The sequence below is a fragment of the Podarcis muralis genome, chromosome 5, assembly GCF_964188315.1.
Source record: "Podarcis muralis chromosome 5, rPodMur119.hap1.1, whole genome shotgun sequence".
Lineage (NCBI taxonomy): Eukaryota > Metazoa > Chordata > Lepidosauria > Squamata > Lacertidae > Podarcis > Podarcis muralis.
The window spans coordinates 4,708,704-4,734,196 of NC_135659.1; the positions used below are offsets into that span (position 1 = coordinate 4,708,704).

Below are 25,493 nucleotides of genomic sequence, written 5' to 3' on the forward strand. Positions count from 1 at the left end.
AAACAGTATCACAAAACAGAAACAATATAAAAGCCTCTGGAAGAGTATAATAAAATCAGGAATTCAGTAAAACAGGGTTCATTCTTATGGGTCAGGGGAACCCTGGGCAAAAATATTTGTTTTTACAAGTTGTCTGAAGCAACTGATGGATGGTGGTTCACCTATTGCAGAGGAAAGGGCAATTGCAAAAGATGCCCATTTTCAACTCACTGCCTTGTGATATTCTGTAGAGTGTAGTATCATTAGTCAAATTTCTCCAGATTATCTAAATGATCTTACAGGTTTGTACAAGCGCAGGTGATGTTTCAGGTAACCTGGTCCAGAATTGTTCAGAGCTTTATATGTTCGTAACAAGACTGAATACTACTCAATAGCTAGGCAGAAGCCGGTGCAATTCATTTAGGACAGGTTTATATGTGCATGTCCAGGTGCTCCACTCAAGAACATGGTCATTGTGTTCTGCACCAGGTACGGCATCCAAACTAGTCTCAAGGAAGGCCATACATAGGGTGTATTAAAAAAAGATAAAGGACCCCTGACAGTTAAGTCCAGTTGCGAACGACTCCGGGGTTGCGGCGCTCATCTTGCTTTACTGGCCAAGGGAGCTGGCGTTTGTCCGCAGACAGTTTTTCCGGTCATGTGGCCAGCATGACTAAGCCGCTTCTGGTGAAACCAGAGCAGCGCACGGAAACACCGTTTACCTTCCCGCCGGAGCGGTACCTATTTATCTACTTGCACTTTGACATGCTTTCGTACTGCTAGGTGGGCAGGAGCTGGGACTGAACAATGGGAGCTCACCCCGTCGCAAGCCCAAGGCTCAGTGGTTTAGACCACAGCGCTAGCTGCATTCCATAGGGTGCATTGCAGTGGTCCAAATGTGAGATTATCAATGCATGAATTGCAGTCTCCAAGTTAGCTCTGTGCAGGAAAGGGTGCCGTTGGTGTACCAGTCTAAGTTGTTGGTTCTGGCCATGGAGGTCACCTGGGCCTCTGGTCATAAAGATGGACCTGGGAGCACTCACAGACTATGTATCAGTTCCTTCAGAGGGAATGCAACCACGTCCAGATCTGATAAACTCCCCAACTCACAGGCATGGGAACTGCCTACCAGGATTCAGTCTCCGTTTATTCACCCTCAACCAGCCCACCACTGCATCCAGGTTCTGATTCAAAACAGTCACAGCTTCTCCTGGTTCAGATGTAACAGAGAAGCACACAGACAAAAAAACACAAATGCAATAGGTTTTGCTTCAGCCCTCTCTGTGTGTGGCTGTCTTTAAAGGCTGTATTTGCTGCTTCTACGAATTTAAGGGAGGGGTAAGCAGTCTTAATGTGGGAACTTTATGGATCATGTAAGAAGTTTTGTTTTAAAAAATAAGCATGCACTGTGTAGGTGGAAAATAAAATGTCACGGGTGGGTGTGTATGTTGAAATCTAGCCCCCAGGCAGAGGAAGATGGCTGCTTTAAATTGCATGCAGTCTAGAAAAACAATTTGAAGTGGTTTTGGAATTCAGAGTTTAATTTGGCCACCTATGGAAAGTAAAAACGTTTTATGTTGAGTCACACAACGACTTTGTAGTGTTCTCTGAACAAAGAGTTACTGGGTCTTTACAGCTAGAAAGGGCGTGGTAACGTTTGTCAGTTACATCGTCAGACCCTTAATAGTGTGTCATGTATTCTGGATTTTTTACTCCATTAATCTTTCATGCTAATATATCTTTAGTGCACTGTGCTTGTGATGGTGAAGGCCCTTCACCATCACATGATCTGGACTGGATGGTATGAAACGTTCACAAAGATTCTAAGTCTCAGAACAAGGCTATGGAAATGTGTTCAGAACAGTCTGGGAATAAAACTGCATACAGGCCCATTGGGTAAATAAGCCAGCAAGATATTTAATTTTTTATTTATATTTCAGAAAATAGTTTTTATATGAACAGTTATGACCTGCTGTTTGTAAGGATTTTGTGACACCATTAGAACATTTCAGTAGAAAATCAGTATAGAACATTATCTTGTTTCCTAAGATAAATTTTCTTCTTCAGTCTAATCAGATAACAATTTTGAATGATCAGTTGGTATTAAAATTTAGTTAAAGAAAGAAGGAAATGAGAAGTAGATTAGCTGTTCACAGCATAAAAGTGTATTCTGCAAATTGTATTAACTGGGTAGACTGAGGCTGATATTGAATGCTAGTTATCTTCAGAGTAGACTCGTTGAAAAATATGGGCCTTAACTTAAGCCCATTGATCTCTTTGAGCTTACCTTACTTGGATATCACCCTAAAGGGGCTGGTAGCAAAATTCTGAGGAACATCTTTAGAAAATATGCATGTAGTTATTTAATTAGGGGATTTTGCATGTTTGATTATAGTGTGATTATAAGTCCATTAATAGTAAAGGAGAACTTTTAGACCTGGAGCAAATTCAGAGAATGATGCCATTAAAGTTATGGTACTCTCTCTGGAAGATGACTGGAAAAAAACAAAATGAAACGCCCTAGAGGTGCTACTGGACATTAAAAAAAAAAAATCATTTCTGTTTCGACTGCGTCAGACCAACACAGCTACCTACCTGAATCCAAAACCAAATGAAGGTTTCATTTTTGGAATAATAAATTTTCAGAGTAGTTTTTACAGTTATATAAAAAATTACTGATTTGGTTATACTATTAGAAATACATAGACCAATAATTATGAAATTATTGTGAGTTTTAACAAGTTAACTGTTTATATTTGGACAACATTTTAGCTGTACTTTATTGGAAGGAGAAAAATAATTATTTTCTTAATGACAATTTAAACAATTTATTTAACTAAAACAATAACATTATATCATATGTATCTATGTTTGTTAACTGATGTGGTTAAACAAAAATTTAAAAATAAAACTTAGACTCAGTTTTAGCACACATGAAAAACTTAAACAAATCCTTATTTCCTGATTAATAGCCTTTGGACTATAATGTAACTTAAATAGAAAACTATATTTAAAAAGATTTTTCCCCCAAAAGCATTTTATTTTAAAAATCCAATTTAAATATAAAAAAATCTGATTTTTAATTAATTTATTTTTTAAAAACCATTGATTTTTATCCACCCTGATATATAAGAATATAAATTATGGAATTTTGGCCCAATATGTGATCACAATGAAGAGACTTCAGTACGGAATAATAGTGATGGGAATTAATGGAGGTAAAGTTAAAAGCAAAATATGGTTGACATTTATCAATAATAATAACAATTAGGGAAAAAGAAATGATTGATTCTGAGACACCTTGACTTAAAAGAAGTATTGTTTAACAGAAGGTGGAGAAGATAGAATGTTAGAAACAGAGAGAGAGAGAGTAACACACTGATGGAAAATTGGAAGTTTTGTTTTTGTATCTTTTTCTAATGCTTCTTTTTCTAATGTTTCTTTTTCTCCTATGTTTTCCCCCTCTCTTTTTTCTTTCCTTTTATTGTCCATTTCATTTTTGTTTCCCTTTTTTGTTTTTTGTATGTTATTCTTTCTTGGAAGTCCTATGTCTGGGGCCTATATTAAGGTCCAGAGATTGTATACTGGTGGTGGGTGGTTGATGGAGGACCCTGGGTGAGAGACAGGGAAATGTTGGTCTCCCAGGGTGAGGGGCTGGGAGATTAAAGGAAAGATCCCAGGTAAGAGCTGGTAGTCTCGCCCTCTATGGCAGCCCCTTGGTGAGAAGGAGGGCAGCTGAGGAGAGGGAAAAACTTTATGGAGATCGGGAACAGGAGCACAGATCCTAGAGATCAGGTCAAGAATGCAAAGTACTGAGGTAGTACAAAAGTTCCTGTTTTAATGTGTCCTGAAACACTGTCTTTATCTCTTTGTAGGAAATGTATATATGACCACCATGCAAAACTGTAAAACTATTTTTAGCTCATTCCTAAAATAGATTTTCTCGAAACCAAAAAGAAGCTGTGCGTCTTTTCAACAAATGTGTCATTGCTCAGCAAACTGTACACTTCATAGAAGTCAACTCCTGGAGGCCAAGGTCCCTTTGCCGCCCCCCAAGTAAAATATTTGAGGAGGCCGTCCCCCCAAAGTTGATGGATATGGCCATTCAAATGCTGTGCATGTGCTGTGTCTTGTGGTCGATTAAGTGGGGCAGAGCTCACCTGCCTCCCCCCAATATTTTACTCAAGTTGGCTTTCCTGGCACACTTTAACATGCTACTTTTTCCTGTTGAATTGGAGATAATCTTAATTAAAGAGAAAAGCAGGTGAAGTCTCTAAAAGGAAGAAAAAGATGAAAGACAGGTAATTAGAGGATTAGTTTAATTAAATCTGTTGGCTGGAGGTTAAATCTGTCCATTTTGAAATTAATTAAGCCTATTATATGTGATAGGTTGTATAGTTGTAGCTTGCAGAAAGAAGACACCTAGGAAGTGGTAACAGAATGTCCTATAGGTAGCAATATTATTTCTATAGGGCTTTTTACCATCTGCCCTTTCCATTGAGATTCAGTTGCCTGAAACTCAGTCTCTTTCGTATTTCTTTCACAGTCCTTCTTACAATATTGCCCACAATAACTTAAGCAGTGGGGCTTATTCACGGCGATGCAGCGTCAGATTTCAGGAATGCAAAGGACCAGGTGTGCAGCTTGGGGTGCTGGTGGAGTCATTGTTGTCTGGGCAGGCAAAGATGGTGGCAGTGGCCAGGAGTGCATTCTCCCAACCCAGGCTTGTATGCCAGCTGTATCCCTATCTGGAGCAGCAGGGCCTGGCCTTAGCCAGGATGCTAATAATGGAGGCTTGTATTCTGATCATGTGGTACCACTTTGGTGCCAGTTGCACTGGCTGCAAGTGAATTTAGAGGCCTAAGGACCCCCTACTTTGTTATGACCCTACCTAAAATATAAGTTCCTGTTTGCATGCACAACGGTGAAATTGCTTAGGTTGGCAAGCATAAGAAATGGGACCTTCTTGGTGGCTGCCGCGTAGGTGTGGAACTCTTGCAGTTCACATTCACTTGGCTCCTTATGTTCTGGCATTCAAGAAGGATTTATCTTTTGACTGACCTTTCCCTAAGAGAATTGTGGTGATCTAACGCAGTATCTCTCAAGCCTCTCTTTGTATCTACTCAGTGCTTCATTCTCTGCCTGATATTCTATTTTTAAATCTGTTCCATCTGAATCAGGAGAGGCGGATAAGGTGCTAGATTGATGCTTGAAGGCGGTGATGGGCTGGATTTGGATCAGTAAATTGAAGCTGAATCCTCAAAAAACAGATGTGTTACGGGTTCTTCATTCTGGGAGGTAGGAATATGGCCTGTTCTGTATGGGATTGCGCTCCCCCAGAAGCAGCAGGTTAGGGGGTACTACCGCATCCAACATTGTCACTGGAGGCTCTGGTTGCCAGGGTGGCTAAGAGTGCTTTTCAGCTATGACTGGTTCATCAGCTATGGTCCTTTTTGGACGAAGATGACTTGGCTGCTGTACTCCATGCTCTGGTAACCTCCAGATTGGACTATTGCAATGTGCTTTACATGGGGCTGCCCTTGAAGAAACTTCAGCTGGTGTAAATTGTGGCAGCCAGCTTACTGGCTGTCTGTCCATTTAGAATTCATATAACCCCTGAGTTAAAACAGCTGCACCGGTTGGGCTTCTTTCTAGGCCTGATTTAAAGATGCTCACATTAGTGTTTAAAGCACTTGACGATTTAGGCCCCAAGTATCTTAATGAGCGTATCCAACCCTACCAACCTTCTTGGGCATTAGGAGCTGCAGAGGGGGCTGTACTGGGAGCTCCACCACTCACAGGACTGCAGGGGGTGGTGCCCTGGGCCATAAATTGGAGAACTCCCATTCTATAAATGTTGTGTTTGGCTTTCTCATCCTCTTGCCCCTTTGTTGAGCCACACGTAGAGAAAGTACCTTTAGGGAACTGCCTTTAAAATAATAGGTTTTGCATGAAGAGGATTGGGAGGATTTGGTGTGCTGGTTTTATAAATTTTGGTTTTCTTTAATTTTAAGTGAATATGTTTATTTTCTTTCAAAAGAAAAAAAATAAAAAGAAAAGAAAAGCAGAAGATGTGGGGCTTTTAGAGCAGAATTAAAGATCTCATATTAGTAGCCGTTAACTGGAAATGACATTGATCTGCCATTAAGAAGGATTATTCAATTCTAAAAATTATGCTTTTAAGTAACATGAATAAATTTAGCTAATGTGTCATTTCAATTAAAGGTGATTATAGCACTGGCAAAGTAATTCTATTTTTTAAATAAGTGAAATGTTGAAGCTAATCCTATTACTGTTGTGTTATCTTTTCCAATACATGTCATGTTTAAGTGACATAGTAAAATCACTGATATTTAAAAAATCTCTCTCAACTTTTGTAAACTGAGTGAATGTGCACCAAAGGCTGGTCAGGCAGATAAGAAAAGGTAATGTCTTTAATATACTTAACTTTTGTGGAAAGTGTATACATTTTCTCCATACGAAAAAAGAGCAAGCTATACTCATTTCTTCTGCTGCCAGCTTCTTGCCAGGATATCACTGACAGGTTTTCACTACCTCACAAATTAGGTTGGCGCACTCTTACCTTAATGTCGCTGCCATTTGCATTTGTGGCTTCTCATAACCTGTGTTTGGAAGAATTCTACTACATGTGTCTTTAATATTTTATTTATTTAATAAAGTATTCATATAGTAAAGGTAAAGGGACCCCTGATCATTAGGTCCAATTGCGGACGACTCTGGGGTTGCAGCGCTCATCATGCTTTACTGGCCGAGGAGCCGCCGTTTGTCCGCAGACAGCTTCCGGGTCATGTGGCCAGCATGACTAAGCCGCTTCTGGTGAACTAGAGCAGCGCACGGAAACGCCGTTTACCTCCCCTCCGGAGCGGTACCTATTTATCTACTTGCACTTTGACATGCTTTTGAACTGCTAGGTGGGCAGGAGCTGGGACTGAGCAACGGGAGCTCACCCCATCGCAGGGATTCAAACCGCCAACCTTCTGATCGGCAAGCCCTAGGCTCTGTGGTTTAGACCATATATTATTCTCTCACAATACATTATGGCTCTGTACATAAAATATTTAAAAATAATATGAAGCAATCATAGGCCTGTCAGCATAGAAAAGTCTTCAAAAGTGGGGGTATCTGCCAGATCTCTGTCGCAAGAGTGTTCCACAGCGTGGGACTGGTACACTAAATGCCCAACTTCTAGTTGAGGCCAGTGAGCCTCTGTAACATGGTGGACAACTAACAGCACTTCTCTGGATGGTCTTGAATGATCTGGGAGATGTTCAAGTTTCAAGGAAAAAATGTTTGCCCTAAAGGTCAGTGGGTTTCAGACTGCATTACACAAAACCCGAGTGTTCTTTGGATGCCTTTCAGGGGTCCCTCAGTTAAAGAATAATCAAAGATGGTCAGGTGTCCCTGAAAGTCAGATTGCTCCCTGTTACCATTTTAAGGTATGGTATTTATTTATTAAATTTATATACCACCCTATACCCACAGGTTTCAGGGTGCTTCACAGAATAAAATCAAAATATAAAACCACAAAATACACAATCAAAATAAAAACAACAACCTGTATGTTAAGCCATGTTCTCTGTTTATATGAAAAAGCCAGTCAGTTTTGGTCAGTGCCCTGCATGAACTGTATATCCTAGTACATGTGCCAGACGTTTTAGCAACAAACTAGGGATCCATGGTAGACAATTCCATATATGTACAAGTATAATGAAATTAATTTGACGGGAATCGGATAGGAGTGAATAGAATAGCTTTGTTGGATCTAGTCCATCATCACATTTCTGACAGTGTCCAATAGTTACAGGGCAAGAAGGTTATAGCCATTTCATGCTGCTGCTCCCCAGCGCCTGTTACTCAGAGGGATTCTGCTTTGAACGTGAAGGTTCCATATAGACTTCATGAGTATTGATTAATTCAACTACCATGCTTTTGAGATGGTGGCTCTCGCCACAGTTTGTGGCAAAAAATATATTTATTACAGTGGTACCCTGTTTTGAGTCCGGGATCTGTTCCGGAGCCCCAGATGCTCCACAAAAGGGATGTTGATACAAAAGTGCTGTTCTGCGTGAAGCGCGATTTAGCGCTTCTGCGCATGCGCGAGTGGCAAACCCAGAAGTAACCTGTTCCGGTACTTCCGGGTTTGCTGCGGATGTTCACCGAAATGGACGGTCGACGGGGCAGATGTTCGCGGAGGTATTACTGTATTTATTTATTAAATTTGCATACCACCCTTCATCCACAGATTACAGGGCAGCTCACATAGGGATTCCATAGGAGAGGTAGCTTATTGCATCTCTAAAGTTGGTAAGCTCCCTGCCACTTCCTCAGCTGTCAGAACTACTCACCAGTTTGCTGCTGCCATACGATAAGGCTCATTGGCCCAGCAGTCTCACCCACCCACTAAATGGAGTTATTGCTTATTGGGAAATGATATACAATGAGATGAAAGAGGTGTTTAAAACAACTTTCCTAAAAAAACCCTAGAGGCATCTCTGTTAGGAATTGTTCAGACACAAGTTCCCAGGAGTCAGAAGAACTTATTCATGTACGCAACAACAGTGGCTCGGATCTTGTTAGCCCAAAAATGCAAAGCGAGAGAGGTCCCTAGTAAGGAGGATTGGCAGTTTAAGATGTTAGAATATGCAGAATTAGCCGGCCTAACAAGTAGAATAAGCGAACAAGAAGAACAGGTATTCAAAGAGGAGTGGAATTTTTTTGTTGAGTATATTGAAAATAATTATGCAGAGTTAAAAACGCTGGCTGTATTAAAGTAATTCAACAGTACAGTCATACCTCGGGTGACAAACGCTTCAGGTTGCACGTTTTTGGGTTGCGTACCACGCCGAACCAAGAAGTACTAGAATGGGTTACTTTTGGGTTTCGGCGCTCGCGCATGCGCAGAAACATCAAATGACGACCCATGTGTGCGCAGATGTGGTGCTGCGGGTTGCGAACGCTGCAGGTTGCGAACATGCCTCCCGTATGGATCACGTTCACAACCCGAGTGTCCACTGTATTTTGAACTGATAGGAGAATTAAATTAGATAGATATATTAAAATATGCAAGTATGGTGGATAAGTTAAATGAACCTTGGAAGGGGAGGGATGGAGGTCAATGAATGTATGGTATCATAAAAGATGTTTAGTTTGAAATGTAAAATTTGAAAATTTAATAAAAATTACTAATAAAAAAACCCTAAATGGAGTCATTGCTGATGATCATATGCTTTAAGACAATGCTTCTGAATGGTGATTCTGGGAGCTGCGCTGCCCTAGATCAGTGTGTAACAGCCATCATACTGACATTCTCAGATAGTCTCTATTGACACTTGCTGGGACAGTTGGAAGGGTATAGAGCAGCCTTTCTCAACCTGTGAGTCCCCAGATGTTGTTTAACTACAACTCCCATCACCCCTAGCTAGCAAGGCCAGAGCTCAGGGATGATGGGAGTTGTAGTCCAACAACATCTGGGGACCCACTGGTATAGAGAAACCCAGATTCTTATGCAGTAAATTTTAAAAGTAAGAATGTTATGATATGACACAGTTTGGTTTGAAAATAGTTACCTGGGTGAAGAAGAAAAAACCCTAGCCTTTTATGCTCCCAATTTAGAGCCTGAGAGTTTTATTGTGTAAGTGAGTTCTGCTGGCAGCCTGCTCAAGTGCCATTTAAACTGTCAGTTGCTAAGGAGGATTATGTAAGTTGAGGTTTCAGTTAAACAGTTGAACCTAGCATTCAAGGCAAGAACATCCAAAATGGCCAGTTTAAGATTGGTCCATTAGGAGAGCTTCCTCTGAACAAGCCTGTGAATTAACTGTGGTGAAGCTAGGAAGGGGAATTGGCTTATGGGTTTTATAGGGATTAGAACTGAAACAAGTTCATATAAACTCTCTTAAAGCAACAAAATCACCATTTATATTTTGTAGCATCATCTTAAAAGTACGTGATAGTAACAGCTGGTAGCAACTGCCAACCCAATTAATATTATACCACTTAAATGTAATTAAATTTGTTATATAGGGTCTGTGTGCCTGTTTCCACCGTTCACCAACCCCTTGCCATTCCCCTCACTTTAACATCCCATGCAACTACAGTCATACCTTGGGTTGAAGTAGCTTTGGGTTGAGCGTTTTTGGGTTGCGCTCCGCAGCGACCCGGAAGTAACGGAACGCATTACTTCCAGGTTTTGCTGCTCACGCATGCGCAGACGCTCAAAATGATGTCACACGCATGTGCAGAAGCGGCAAATTGTGACTCGTTGCACGCGCAGACGCAGGTTGCTTTCGCTTCAGGATGCGAACGGGGCTCCGGAACGGATCCCGTTCTCATCCAGAGGTACCACTAAGCTTGTTTTTCACCTTCCCCAACCCCATTTCTGAAGATACTTCTTTTCTGCTCTGCCGCCCCGCTTTGCACACCTGTTTTCACCTCCCCCCATGTTCATTTCTCCTTCCCCTCCTTTTGTGCAACCACCCCATGTAGTCTCCCGCATCTTCCTCCTCCTTGCAACTACTAAGCCGCCATCCCTTCCTATTCTTCAAACCTTTTCATGCCTCTGCTTTCTTCAACTTCTTCCTTTTTTGCACCCGCATTTTCACCTTCCTTTTTTCCTCCACCCTCCTCCTTTTCCCAACTCTCACACAGATCACCCCATTTGTATGCCTTCTTTTCTCTTCTCTTCTGCACACATCAGCCATTATCACTTTCACCCCCTTTTCCACACCTCCTTTTTTTCAAGTCTTCCTTGCCTACAGTCCACCACTCCCACTTCCATCCCTCCTCCTTTCTCCTTATCTGCAGCCAGCCCCTTTGTGCGCAAACTCCATGCTGTTTATGTTACTGTGAAGATGAATAGAAACTTAAGAGCAAGCCTGTCAGAGACAGTTAAGTTCACTTGCTGTGTGTTGGGCATATATGGGTGTTTGCTTGTTGTTAGAATATCTCTTATAAATTGCTATCTTGAATCTGGAACTTCATGCTGAAGACAACATAGGGTACCAGGAATGCAGTGCATTGTGGGTGTCTTTGTTTAGAACTGCCATTTTCCTCTCAGTGTCTCTTCTTATTCCCATGCCATGTTATACAACTTTTGTTCCTCTCCCCCGACCTGACTTCATGCAAATCCAGGATTGTGGTGAAGCACTACAGTGAGGGTTGTGCTCTGACTTCATGCAGATTGAGGATTCTGTTGTGGCAGTACTTATGCATTTTTATGCATAAAGGAAAGTGTGTGTGAGAGAGTTTAGAGTGCATTTGGACACCACTTAAGGTATCAAAACAAAATTTTGTATAAAATGGTTCCTGAGAGCAAAGAGCAGGTTTTTGTCTGTTTGGATACAATTGGACTCCATTCTGAATCAAGATGGCAGACTGAAGCTTTCAGAAGTGAAATATTTTAACTAATTTCCAATTAAACTTTATTGCACTAGCCATAGGCCATGGCATCATTCAGAAGGAGAACAAAAAATAAACAAACAACAATAACCATAAAAATTCTCAGGTAAGATGTGCCAAATTAAATATCCGAATCCCCTTTGCAGTTGACCACTATTTTGTCTAGTTCCTTCCTCCTGATCTTAGCTGCCAGTGCATAGAGTAACAAAGTTGTCAGTGTTGCTCAGCAGCCATTTCACCCTTCCCACCCTATTCAAATGTGTTCCATTTGTAAACAGGGGTCTCTTGGGTCTATATATAATGGGCACTGCAATAAATAATGGCACAGGTCCTCCACGCAAGGTTATCCACACAGAGTCTCTCTTCGTAATGTACTTTGCCGTACTGTCCATCCCACACCACCGAGGGCATCGATTGGAATTGTAGTTCTGTAAAACTATTCTTAGTACGGCAAGTAGGAGCTTTGTCAGGTACCGTATTTTTCGCACTATAGGACGCACCGGTCCATAGGACGCACCTAGATTTGGGGGGGGGGAGAATAAAGGGGAAAAAATTTTATTCCCCCCACCCGCCAGGCGTGGGGCTGGGGCGGGGGAAGCCCGAGCTTCCCCCTCCCCCAGAACGGGACCCAGAGCCATGCCGAAGCTGCGCGCAGCTTTGGCATCGCTCTGGGAGCTTGCGGGGCTGGGGGAGGAGGAAGCCCTCCGCCAGCCTCCAAACCATGTCGGGAGACAGCGGGATGGCGCGCTGCGCCTCTCCCGCTGTCCCCCGAGTTTGCGGGGCTGGGCCAGCCTTCTAACCAAGTTGGGGGACAGCGGGAAGGGCGCGCTGCGCCTTTGCCGCTGTCTCCCGAGTTTGCGGGGCTGGCGACGGGGAGCAGGCTTCTCCCCCCCGCCAGCCTTCTAGCCAAGTCGGGGGACAGCGGGAAGGGCGCGCTGCGCCTCTCCCGCTGTCTCCCGAGTTTGCGGGGCTGGCGACGGGGAGGAGCAGGCTTCTCCCCCCCGCCAGCCTTCTAGCCAAGTCGGGGGACAGCGGGAAGGGCGCGCTGCGCCTCTCCAGCTGTCTCCCGAGTTTGCGGGGCTGGCGACGGGGAGGAGCAGGCTTCTCCCCCCCGCCAGCCTTCTAGCCAAGTCGGGGGACAGCGGGAAGGGCGCGCTGCGCCTCTCCAGCTGTCTCCCGAGTTTGCAGGGCTGGCGACGGGGAGGAGCAGGCTTCTCCCCCCGCCAGCCTTCTAGCCAAGTCGGGGGACAGCGGGAAGGGCGCGCTGCGCCTCTCCCGCTGTCCCCCGAGCTTTTGGGGCTGGAGGCGGGGAGGAGCAGGCTTCTCCCCCCCGCCAGCCTTCTAGCCAAGTTGGGGGACAGTGGGAAGGGCGCGCTGCGCCTCTCCCGCTGTCCCCTGAGTTTGCGGGGCTGGCGACGGGGAGGAGCAGGCTTCTCCCCCCGCCAGCCTTCTAACCAAGTCAGGGGACAGCGGGATGGCGGCGTTCTGCCTCCCCGCTGTCCCCCGAGCTTTTGGGGCTGGAGACGGGGAGGAGCAGGCTTCTCCCCCCCGCCAGCCTTCTAGCCAAGTCGGGGGAGAGTGGGAAGGGCGCGCTGCGCCTCTCCCGCTGTCTCCCGAGTTTGCGGGGCTGGCGACGGGGAGGAGCAGGCTTCTCCCCCCGCCAGCCTTCTAGCCAAGTCGGGGGACAGCGGGAAGGGAGTTTGCAGGGCTGGCGACGGGGAGGAGCAGGCTTCTCCCCCCGCCAGCCTTCTAACCAAGTCGGGGGACAGCGGGATGGCGGCGTTCTGCCTCCCCGCTGTCCCCCGAGCTTGTGGGGCTGGCGGTGGGGCTCTCCTGAAGCCTGGAGAGCGAGAGGGGTCGGTGCGCACCGACCCCTTTCGCTCTCCAGGCTTCAGCGAAAGCCTGCATTCACACCATAGGACGCACACACATTTCCCCTTCATTTTTGGAGGGGGAAAAGTGCGTCCTATAGTGCGAAAAATACGGTATCTGATTCAGGCATGCTCTGTTTGGTAAGTAGGAACCATGGTGAGCTCTTGGTAGAAGCAGTCATGGTTAGATCCCTTTCTGCATAGGACCGAAAGAGACAGTCTCTTAAGTGCCTCTTATCCATCTTCATGGTCACCTGAAGATCTTGTAGTTAATATTGGGACAAGAGGCGTTGGATACCAACCTTCCAGCATTTGGTCTGTTCCCGTTCTGTGTAAGATATAGCAGGGAATCTCTCCTCCAAAAGAGATTGAAGTCTTTTCACATAAATTAGGCACAGGTAATCAATTCTAGCCTGTATTGTTGTCACGTCAACTTCAGCACGAAGAAGAGCAGCTGGGGTCCCATTGGGGAGCGAGAGCACTTTCCTGAGGAATTTGTTCTGCACTATTTCTAAGGCTTTGTTAGCATTTGGGTCCATGCCCCATATCGCTACTCCATGGAGCATCTGGGAAACCACTTTGCTGGCAAAGATTTTCAGCACAGGTTCTAGGAATATTTTAACCACTGATTTCAAAACTGCAGTGACTTTTTAGAATTCCCCAGTAATGCTAGATAACAGGCCACCAGTTATAAATAAACAGCAATAAATTATTTTGGTTTGATTTCTAAGCGCTAGCCTTTTGGTCAGGGTATCCTATGGCTACAGCCAGCTACTGGGTACAAGGAGTGAAAAGGTGAATAAAGGTATTGAATGGAAATAAATGGTGGCAGTTGAACTATAAAGGGATAAAGAAAACAGGTATTTTTTTAATATAAAGTGTTTGTGTGGGAGAGCCTACAGTGGATCTTGTGGATATTTTAAGTAATTTAAATACAGAAACAGGATAAACACCATCCTGTGAGCACCACTTGGTGGGATCACCGAGTAATCTTCCTGGGGTCTTGACATAAAAAGGTAAAAGGTAAAGGTACCCCTGCCCGTACGGGCCAGTCTTGACAGACTCTGGGGTTGTGCGCCCATCTCACTTAAGAGGCCAGGAGCCAGCGCTGTCCGGAGACACTTCCGGGTCACATGGCCAGCGTGACAAAGCTGCATCTGGCGAGCCAGCGCAGCACACGGAAACGCCGTTTACCTTCCCGCCAGTAAGCGGTCCCTATTTATCTACTTGCACCTGGGGGTGCTTTCGAACTGCTAGGTTGGCAGGCGCTGGGACCGAGCAACGGGAGCGCACCCCGCCGCGGGGATTCGAACCGCCGACCTTTCGATCGGCAAGCCCTAGGCGCTGAGGCTTTTACCCACAGCGCCACCCGCGTCCCATAGGGGGTCTTGACATAGGGGAATTGAAAGCCACACCTTGTATCAAATATTTTCTGTGTGTTTTCCAGCCTGGAAATGGACTCACATCAGAGCATTACTATATGCAAGTTTCATCTGTGGGGTTGCTCTACTATTTGTTCATTTCATATATGGCAAATCATTTTACTGACTTTCAAAAACATTTTATTATGTAAATTGATGATCCTGATTAGTTAGTCCTTCCAGCATCATACACTCTAAAATTATGTATATGTGTGTGTTTATTTGAGCTCACTTATGTGAGATAAATATAATAATGAGGTCTCCATAGAGATATATTGGTAATTTTAAAATGTGCAGAGCTGTGTGAGCAGGGATGAGGACAATCTATTTTGGGGGAAGATAATTACAGCATTACTGTAGAGAGTAGTTCTTTAAAAATAGCGGGCCTCAGATGGCGTGGGAGAAAGGTAATTAAGGCGTGAATAATAATGATAAATACTTTCCCCCTGTGCTGCTCTTTAACTACTCTACACATAGGCACATCCATTACAGGAACTATGTTCTTATAAACCCTATGGAAATTGTGCTGCTGCACATATGTAAGTTACCCTGTGCTAGAAACAAGATTTGGTTCTTGGCTCCTTCGGGAGAAAGTGTAGGAAAAAAAGAGATATACAGTAAGCCCAGAACTTACACAGGGGTTTTGTTCTGGGGATCATGTTTAAAGCCAAAATTGTGTACAATCAAAACCCATTGGGTTCGATGGTCGATGGGATTGCCAAAGTCATTTACCCCAGAATCCTTCCCACCCCCTTTTTAATTTTTTGTCGCACGCATGAAGCTGAATGCACACAATTTAAATGTGATCAAGGTGTGGTCTTGCTATAATCGCTTACATGCTCTGCCACCAAGGAAGCTTAGGTACATCACACCAGCTAGCCTGTGGTAGGGAAGTGCCTAGGGTTCTGAAATGCACCACTTAAATTTCCAGCAGCACAGCCACCAGTTTTGCCACCCTTACCTGCCCTTTCCCCTGCAGTAGGGAAGGTCTGATTTAGCCAATAAAAGAGCAGCAACAGCCACCCTTACAGTGTGATCACATTCTTTGCCCCCTGTTGGTGGAGATCTCCAGAACCCCTGCTCACAAGAGGACCAGGCTGTTCATTAACACAGGGAGATGAAGAATGCAAGCTTCCTGTTCCTAATAACATGTAAACAACTGGAGGCTCACATCCCCTTATAATGAGTGCAAGTTGGAGAAGGTAGCTTGCAGCATTGTTCTGGGGTGGGGAGGAGAGGAAGTGATTACTACAGGCATAGGCAAACGCGGCCCTCCAGATGTTTTGAGACTGCAGCACCCATCATCCCTGACCACTGGTCCTGTTAGCTAGGGATGATGGGAGTTGTAGTCCCGAAACATCTGTGGGGCCAGGTTTGCCTATGCCTGGATTACTATTTCCAAAGGATAATTTGGCTTGCTTCAGTCTTTTTGTTTCTCTAATGGAGTTTTCTCCTGCTCCGGAGGCTAGGACCTGAACCGAATGGCTTCAAGTTATAAGAAAGGAGATTCTGAATCTGACTAAAAACCGGGAAGAATGTTCTGACAGTAAGAACTGTTTGACAGTGGAACTGTTTCTCTTGGGAGGTGGTGGACTCTCCTTCCTTGGAGGTTTTTAAGCAGAGGTTGGATGGCCACCTGTCAAGGAAGTTTTAATCGAAATTCCTGCATTGCAGGCGGTTGAACCAGATGATCCTTGGGGGTCTCTTCCAACTCTACTGTGAGACTGTGATTCTAATTAATGAGTGTAGCTCAGATGCCTTGAAGTATATGGAACCTCAGATGGAAATTTTGAGATGGATTTACATCGGCTTTACCACTTGGGCAGTTTGGCTTTTATAATCCTAAAAATACTGGATTTTTGGAGAAGGAACTGGGGTGGCGTGGAGGAAGGGGAGAGGGAACCACCAACAGTTACCTTCCGTCTTTTTCCACAGATGGATGTATTCTGTCAGTGGAGGGACAGTACTTAATGTAACCTTTAATTCTGTTCATTTTTACTTCTGTAAAATGAATTGTTATGAGTCTGTCTTAAAATGTACAGACCAGCAGTGGCAAACAGTATAAAGATGTTTTAGTTCATGGGTAGGCATACTAAGGCCCAGGGGCTGGATCCGGCACAATTGCCTTCTAAATCCGGCCCACGAATGGTCCAGGAATCAGCGTGTTTTTACATGCGTAGAATGTGCCCTTTTATTTAAAATGCATCTCTTGAGTTATTTGTGGGGCATAGGAATTCGTTCATCCCCCCCCCCCCCCAAATATAGTCCCCGTCCTAAGGTTTGATAAGGTTTGAGGGAGAGTGGACTGGCCCCCTGCTGAAAAAGTTTGCTGACCCCTGGTTTAGTTCAAGTGATATTTTCTTCCTGCATTTTTGATGCTGTGTTTAGGGAACATACATAGCATTTGTAAGTAAGCTATGTTGCTGTTCTAACTTTATAGTCAGAGCTTTCCAGTGAAGAGTATGCACCCTAAACAGTTGGAAATGATCTAGAGACAAGAAATAGGTCAGCTTGAAAATAACTAATAAAAAACTGTCGAATGGCAAGTGTACTGTGGCATGTTAATTACATTAACGCTGCTGTGTAGGAAATACAAGAAGTCTAATTTAGTGAGTAAAAATAGTGAGAGGATGGTAGGCAACAGGGTTTTCTTTTTTGAAAATGAAATAAAATTTCAGCTACCTATATCCAGGGAAACTAGATAAACATTTTGGAGTGGGATCTTCTAAAATTGATTATTTATAGCTACCGTATATTAAAACAGCAAAAAAGCAAAGCAAATGGGGAAGAATTTTTTATAATAATAATGATTATTATGATGATGATGATGTTTGGTGAATTGTGAAAGATCTCTCTTCATAAAGAGGGGATATAATTAAATAGATGAAATAAAAGTGGCCTGGCATACATAATATTTTCTCTTAAATTGGGGGGGAAACAGAGAAAGGAGGATATCATATTGGCTGGGTGTGTTCAAGAGGTTGGCATTCTAAACATGCAGAAGATTTTAGTAGTAACTTGAGCTGAATTGGCTGCCTTCCTCTTTCCACAGCTTGAGGCTCTCTCTCTCTCTCCCCCCCCAACTCCTCCTCCTCCAACTCCTTTTAAAATGCATTTCTGTGCATATACATAATATATTCCAGGGTTTTTAGTGCCTTTCAGTTATTGGCCACCCTTCTATCTTTCATTCCCATAGGTTTTTTTTTGAAAATATTGTCTACTAAACTTGCTTCTTGAGGCTGGTTATTAAATCTGATTTCTAAGGTTCATATTCTATCAATGTTAACTGATGAAAATCAAGCCAGTTGTTAATTATTGTTGTAAGAATTCTCCCCCCCCCCTTTACTATTGGTGTATTGCACTATTGGCTGCTGGATGTTGATGAGGCTGAGTACCGGTGAAGTGTGAACACTGCTAGCCCTGGAATACAGAAGCAGATGGCGGCATGTGCTATTTCTAGCTCATACCAATCATCCGGAGGCAAGTGCTGCTGAAATGGTTATTGGAGATGTTTTCCGTTGCTAAGGAGATGAGAAGGATGGAGCTGCCCAAATAACTTTTCCAGTTTTCTTATCTCAGCTTTTCTGAGGATTGAAAAGTATATGTGAGCTTCTTCTTTTTTCTGGCAGAGGGGGCGGCCACCATCTCATCTTCTGGCTCCTCCGCTCTGCTTCTGTGAGCCATTCAAGTTTAGCATGGTGGCACTATTCAGGATTAAGCTTGAGGAATGTATTCTGTGGAAGTTCTTCTACCAGAGCAACTTAGTTACAGATAGGTAGCCGTGTTGGTCTGCCATAGTCAAAACAAAAAAAATTCCTTCCAGTAGCACCTTAAAGACCAACTAAGTTAGTTCTTGGTATGAGCTTTCGTGTGCATGCACACTTCTGAAGAAGTGTGTATCTGAAGAAGTGTGTATCTGAAGAAGTGTGCATGCACACGAAAGCTCATACCAAGAACTAACTTAGTTGGTCTTTAAGGTGCTACTGGAAGGAATTTTTTTTGTTTTGACCAGAGCAACTTAGGTACACTGACTTTTAATTGCAGCACAGCATGCAGATTTCAGGATGATTTCAAAATGCAGAATTAGGGATTTCTGTCTTTCCATTCATGGATGTAATTTGGGTGGGATGCAAGAAGCAAAGGTGCTGTCCAAGTTCTGACACATTGTATAATCAGTTTTTAGTGCTGTATCAGGTTTCTTTCTTACCCTCAAAAGTTTTGAAGCAAAAAATGGGCTTCCAAATCAGATGAAAAATCCTCTACCATGTTGTTATTTTGTTTCTGTTCACAACAGCTGCCTAGCAGCTGGTGTGTGCCATAGCACTGCTGCCGCCATTGCTTTTCCGCCGGTGCTCCAGTCTCCAGCCAGCCTCAGAGTTTCAACTCTAGTTGAAGAGAGAGCGGGAGCATGTGCATAGCCAGGATTTTTGTTGGGGGGGTTGGCAGGACTTTTGTTGGGGGGGGGGCAGAACTGACGTGATTGGTCAGTTAACTATTTCTATTGTTTTACTTGATCGGGGGGGGGGGGGGGGAGCTGTCCCCATGAGTGGGAGAGAGTGCTGGAGAGCAGGAAAAAATGGGCATTTAGAGGCTTTTTAGAGGGTCTCCTTCCTTACATAATTTTTGCTTATGTGCATGGGGGCCTGGAATGTAACCCCCAAGTAAGTGGGGGCCGGGATGCCTGTACATTTATGCCCCACCTCTCTTCCACGTAGCCCAAGATAGCATGTGAGGTTCTCTTCCTGATTTTATCCTCAAAGCAACCTGCAAAGTAGGTTAGGCTGAGAGGCAGTAACTGACCCACAGCAGAATGGTGATTCAAATCTGTGTCTTCCTGGTCTTACTTCAACACTCTACCATTACATCACGCTGTGCTACTATTCTGGTGCCATTTGCACAGCTCCTAATGTGATCCAAACTAGAGACGGGTGTTGTAGCAGATGTGATGACATCAGATTTGGGTACCAGATGATATCAGAGGGAAAACACACGGCTGAGGGGTGGTTGCAAGCAAGCAAGCAAGCAAGCAAAGAAAGAAATCTGGCTCTTCCCATTCATCTTGCTGGGCCAAGGCCTGCACAGGTGCACTGCTTATGTCCTGCTAGCTAAAGTTGGCAGTTAAGAGGGGCCCTCCTGAGTTAGACCAAAGGCTCATCTAGTCCAGCATTCTGTTCTCCCATTGGCCAGCCAGGTGCCTGCAGGCAGGACTTGTGTGCAATAGCCCTTTCCCTACCTGTGATTTCCCAGTAACTGGCATTCAGGGGCATACTGCTTCCGGCAGTGGAGGTAGATCTTAGCCATCATGGCCACAAGCACTGTGTATCATATTATAATATCTCTTTTTGCTAATTGAGTAATGTCTTCGTGGTTTGTGACACTTTTCAAATTGAAGGGAAAACAGAATGTATTCTGTTAATTAGCATGGTACAAAAGTTCAACTTCATTAGTTTTGACTAAGGGATTTATACCATCTGTTGCCTATGGCACTTATTTCATAGAGCAGGGGTGTCCAACTCCCAAGAGACTGCGATCTGCTCCCGGGGGGGGGGGGGGGACTGGCAGTGATCTACCCAGTTTTTATTGGGGGGGGGGGGACACACACAAAGTTGTTGAGCTTTTTTTTAGCAGGGGCACACCATATATTGATAACAAAATAAAGACTCCGCCGCTCTCGCATCACCTGCAACATGGCGTTTAGGTGGACCTTTGTCCTCGGCAATGCTCCCATTATGTGCTACCCTCTGGTCAGGCCATTGCAGGGAAGCAGAGGATGGGCACTAGGAACGGTCTACCGCCACACGACTGCATGGATAGACCAGCATGGCGGGGGATCTGCGAAGCCTCCTGCCGGAGTGAACTTGCTGCAGCCTGCTGGCAGGGGCTTCCAAAACACAGAAATAGCAGGGCGCCAAGCGACGACCGACTCTCGCCAGGTCAGGAAAGCACACGCATGGATGCTCTTTTTCCACTGCGGAGGAGAATGAGCCCGTGATCAATCGCTATCACCTGGGGATCGACCTGTCGATCGTGGTCGACCGGTGGGACATCCCTATCAGAGCATTTAAAATCTGCCATCAGCACAGCTTTCTGCGGACTTGTTGGTATTCATTTTATGTGGTATAACTATGATTGGATGAAAATATGTAGATGATAGGAGAGGGCCAGCAGTAAATCACAGAGAGCGAATTGGTGTTAACTCTTTATTAGCAAAAACAGGATCTGCACAGGAGTATTATACCGAATGAGCACAGCAACTCATCTCTGGCAGGTCTTGCCCCCATGAAGCAGTTGCTGAGACTCAAGGTCCCTGCCTCCACGGAGCTGCCTAAGTCCTCTCCTTTCCAGAGTTTCCCCCAAGTAATCCGAGACTTTACCTGCGTGAAGCTAATTTCTCTTCCTCTGTCTTCATGCCTCTCCTGGTTCTGGAAAACCCGGGGGCAAGGTAGACTCCCATGCCTCTTCACATGCCAGAATCAGTCTCTGCCTCGTGGCCTCCCTTCTCTTCTGCTTCTGGGCTTGTCTCTGCCACAGACTCCACCTGCTATGCTACATCTTCAGATTCCGACACCTCCTTTTCATAGTCTTCTCCCTCTGACCACTTGTCATTGTCCCACCACCAATCCCTGGGCTCTGAGGCTTCTTCCCTTGCTGGTTCCCCAGCCTGGGCATAGCCAGGATTTTTGTTTGGGGGGGCAGGCTTTTGTTGGGGTGGGGCAGAACCTCAGATTTGTATTCATTTGTGTTGATTTTGATTTGGCTGCATCCATGTTCCCCAGCTGGCTTCTCCCACGATTTCTTTGCATCCAACAAGTCCATGATAGTAAATTTATATTTATTTTAATGTTTTGATTTGTTTTTTATTAGCATGTAATCAATCTATTGTAACAGATTCCTTTTTAATATGTTTTGGTGCAGGTTTTTTTTAGTAATGATGGGTAAAATCATGGTGTGCAGAGATCACTGCTCCTTATCCTTTTTCTCTCACATAGTTTAGTCCCAGGTCCAATCCATGAGATCTAAAGGTAGGACAGGGAGAGAGTCTTATCTGAAACCCTGGGTATCCCATGCCAGTTTGTGCAGACAGTACTGATCTGGATTCAGTTTAAGGCAGGTTCCTATGCTCCTAAGAGTAGACATGCAGCAACAACACAGAGAAGGAGCAGCAGTGGGTCCAGGGATTCGTAGTGGGCCCTCTACTGGGGGGTCTCAACAGGTGCTCAACAGCTTCGACCGATGGGTGGGGACAGCCGAACATCTGTTGCCCATGCTCTGGTGACCTCTAGAGTGGACTACTACCAGAGCAGGGTGGTCTCTGTTGGGATACTGCCAGGGAGATAACGTCCATCTGAGCCCCCAAGCTGGCTGCCGGACGATCCATCTGCCTCCCGTAGTCACGCAGTCATGCAGTATCATTTAGCGACACGAAGCCCTTGGAAATAGATTGCCACATTCCTAGGCTAGTGCACACTCTTTCAGCAGAATCCACACAGCAAAAGATGCACAGCAGGAGAGCATATTTATAGTTTATTCAACGTTGGTCAGAACAAAGGAAAAACATGACCGTCTCCTTCAGCGTTCAAGCACAGACAGGCAAAACCGAAAGGAATAGCAAACATAAACATCCTGTAACAGGAAATACGCAGACTCTGTGACTCACAGCCTGCTCCCTCTTAAGGTGGAACGGAAATATCCTAACAGTCTCAACGTACAACACCAGTGATTGCACTGGCTACCAATACATTTCTGGGCTTGATGCATTGTGCTGGGTTTTTTTATTTATTTATTTATATTAAGAATTTTATTTTATAAATTGCAGTACTATAAAGATTAACAATAGCAAATCAAACAGTTACAGATGTTTCATTGTTACAATGCATATGATTGGAGAAAAGTAATAAGCACTGAAATCAGATAAACAATAAGTAAAGCAACTATATGATAATGCCCCTCTAAAACTCAGCTTGGGTAGTTAGAGGTTGTGAGCTCCCAAGAGAAATATTTATGAAAATAATGAGCAGAAACCATACGGTGTCAACATGATTAGATGTAGTTCAGCCCCTTTCTTTCCGCATACCATGTGTTAATCTTTCCATGAGAGCAAGGCGCTGAGGACACTTATACCAATATGCAATTTAAAAAAATCAGAGGACAGTCAGTACATATAACACCAAATCTGGCACGTCTGCAATGCTTACCAATTTGTTTCCAGAATCTTTTCAAAGTGCTGATTTGATCTATAAATCTTTATGTGGATGTGGACACTAGTACCTCAAGGACCACCTCTCCCCACGTGAACTAACCTGGACCCTGCAATCATCACCTGAGGCCCTTTTTTGTGCCCCCTTCATGGGAAGTTTGGAGAGTGGGTTTCATAGACCCTGAAATATAAAAATGAAAGACACACAAATACCCAAACTGGTGTGTTTATACAAATTGAACTGAGGGATCTGTTTTCCTATAGGAAAATGGTGGGACATGTTTGCTTATATCAAGAGATGGAATTATAGTCAGTAACCCCCGCCAAGGGCCACTATGGCTTCCTCCAAAGTGTATCATCAAAGTGGAAAAACTAATCGTTTTGTTTTGCGGCTGCATGAAGCAGTTACTACTGCTGCCCTATTAAATGGCTAATAATTTCCTGCAAATGTTAAGATGGGGCACATGTTCTGGATTCCATCCTGCAATTGAGGTAAGCCTTCTGGCCAGCTGGTAGTGTTATAATCTGTCAAGTACTGTATATGTTTTCATTCTGTGTTGAAGTATCTTGCTTTCCTCATTTTAAGTGTAGTTTGCATATGCTATTTTCTCCCTTTCTTCACAGGACTCATCCCAGGAGAGTGTCATTACACGAGACATTCATCGTACATTCCCAGCTCATGAATATTTTAAAGATACAGGAGGAGATGGGCAGGAATCTCTATATAAGATCTGTAAGGTACGGCCAGATTTGTATGTAATTTGCATTGAAAAGTCTAGCTCCCACTCCCAATGATCAGTACAGTTTACACACATCTTAATAGCTTCCATATATTATTCTAAATGCCATTTCTGAATGTTTTCTCATCGTCATCAAACCTTTTATTGGCATCACATACAAACATCCATAGTAACTGAATGTTTTAATATTTTGTGATTCTGTGATGGTACTGTGAGAATAGTCATCTGCAGTATAATATTTTTGTGCTGCAAGGAAAAACAGGTGATCTATATCATTCAAAGGGCCAATTTTAGGTAATCAGTGATTCATTATTTAATTTGCTCAATGGTATTTTACAACACATATATCAGTAGATTAGGATATTTTTATTTAAATAATTCAAGCATTATCCACCACCCAGTAACAACACAAGAGGCTTGACTTAAAGGGAGCAAGGTCCATTTGTTGGCTGTAGGTTCTCTTCAACCATCTTCTGGGCAGTATCCTTTGCCTCCTTTTATTTGATTTATAGGTACGCGGTTGGCGCTGTGGGTTAAACCACAGAGCCTAGGACTTGCCGATCAGAAGGTCGGCGGTTTGAATCCCCGCAATGGGGTAAGCTCCCGTTGCTTGGTCCCTGCTCCTGCCAACCTAGCAGCTCGAAAGCATGTCAAAGTGCAAGTAGATAAATAGGTACTGCTCCGGCGGGAAGGTAAACGGCCTTTCCATGAGCTGCTCTAGTTTGCCAGAAGCAGCTTAGACATGCTGGCCACATGACCCGGAAGCTGTACACTGGCTCCCTCGGCCAATAAAGCGAGATGAGCGCCGCAGCCCCAGAGTCGGCCACGACTGGGCCTAAGGGTCAGGGGTCCCTTTACCTTTACTATTTTATTTATAACTGCTTAAATATTAAGAGGTATTAATAGTTACCTTCTTTGGATTGTTGTAAGAGTATTATGGGCTGAAGACCAAACAAACAAACAAACAAACAAACAAACAAAAGATTGGATTAGAACAAACTTGTTTTGCCACAAATTTGCTGTTTAGGAGAGGATTATTAATCAAATTGGGGAAGTTGAAGTTGTATCTAAATCATTCGGTCCATATTCTATAATTCTATTATGGTCTATCCAAACTGGATTTAATCAGCTCTGGGATCATTAATTGTTGTACTCCACATTGGCATCTAATATGTCATCACTGGAATGCAGTACAGGCATAGAAACACCCCTTATGCGCTGTTATGCGCTGTGCTAGGAAATAATTCAGTTCAAACCTGGAAATGGCAGAAGAGAGCTGGAGAGTCCTTGTGACCTTTCCCGGAGCCCGGAAGAATTTTTCTGTAGATTATGAAGGAGCAGGGCTCTGGTGCTGGCTTGAAAAAGGTGTGTGGGGCCTGCTGCTGCACTGCTGTGCTCATCAGCTGAGAGGCAAGAAAGCTGCTTTGCAGCAGGTCTCATCTGTGCAACTTTCCCAGCTTCTCTGGGGTCACGGAACTTGGGAATACTCTTCTGGGGGGAAAACTCATTATACTTCTAAAGCTGATAGTGAAAAAGGTTTCCGATGCTGACCACCCAAATGGTGTGCAGGAGCTCTCTCTGCTGCTATGCTGCCCCGGGCTCAACGGCTGATTGGGGGGGGGGGAGCTGTTCCTTGCAGTGGACTCAGCTGCGTGGCTGAGATTGAGGGCGAGGGGCAGTAGGAAAGGGGTCTCTGCTGCCCTTTAGATCAGTGTTTCCCAACCTTTTTTGGGCAAAGGCACACTTGTTTCATGAAAAAAATCTCGAGGCACACCACAATTAGAAAATGTTTAAAAAATTAACTCTGTGCCTATATTGACTACCGTATTTTTCGCCCTATAGGACGCACCGGCCCATAGGACGCACCTAG

General features: G+C 44.2%; 1 protein-coding gene across 3 annotated transcripts in view; it reads left to right on the forward strand.

Annotated features, from left to right (window-relative positions):
• The window catches only part of RABGAP1L (RAB GTPase activating protein 1 like), a 148,507-nt gene that overhangs the window by 41,866 nt on the left and 81,148 nt on the right, over window positions 1-25,493 (forward strand). For 2 of the 3 annotated variants that reach the window (XM_028732327.2, XM_077928207.1), the window contains exon 15: window positions 23,508-23,621. The exons of the other annotated variant lie outside the window; for it this stretch is intronic. In XM_028732327.2, the coding sequence (XP_028588160.1) occupies window positions 23,508-23,621 (114 nt within the window). The remainder of the gene's footprint in view (window positions 1-23,507; window positions 23,622-25,493) is intronic. 3 annotated transcript variants of the gene reach the window in all.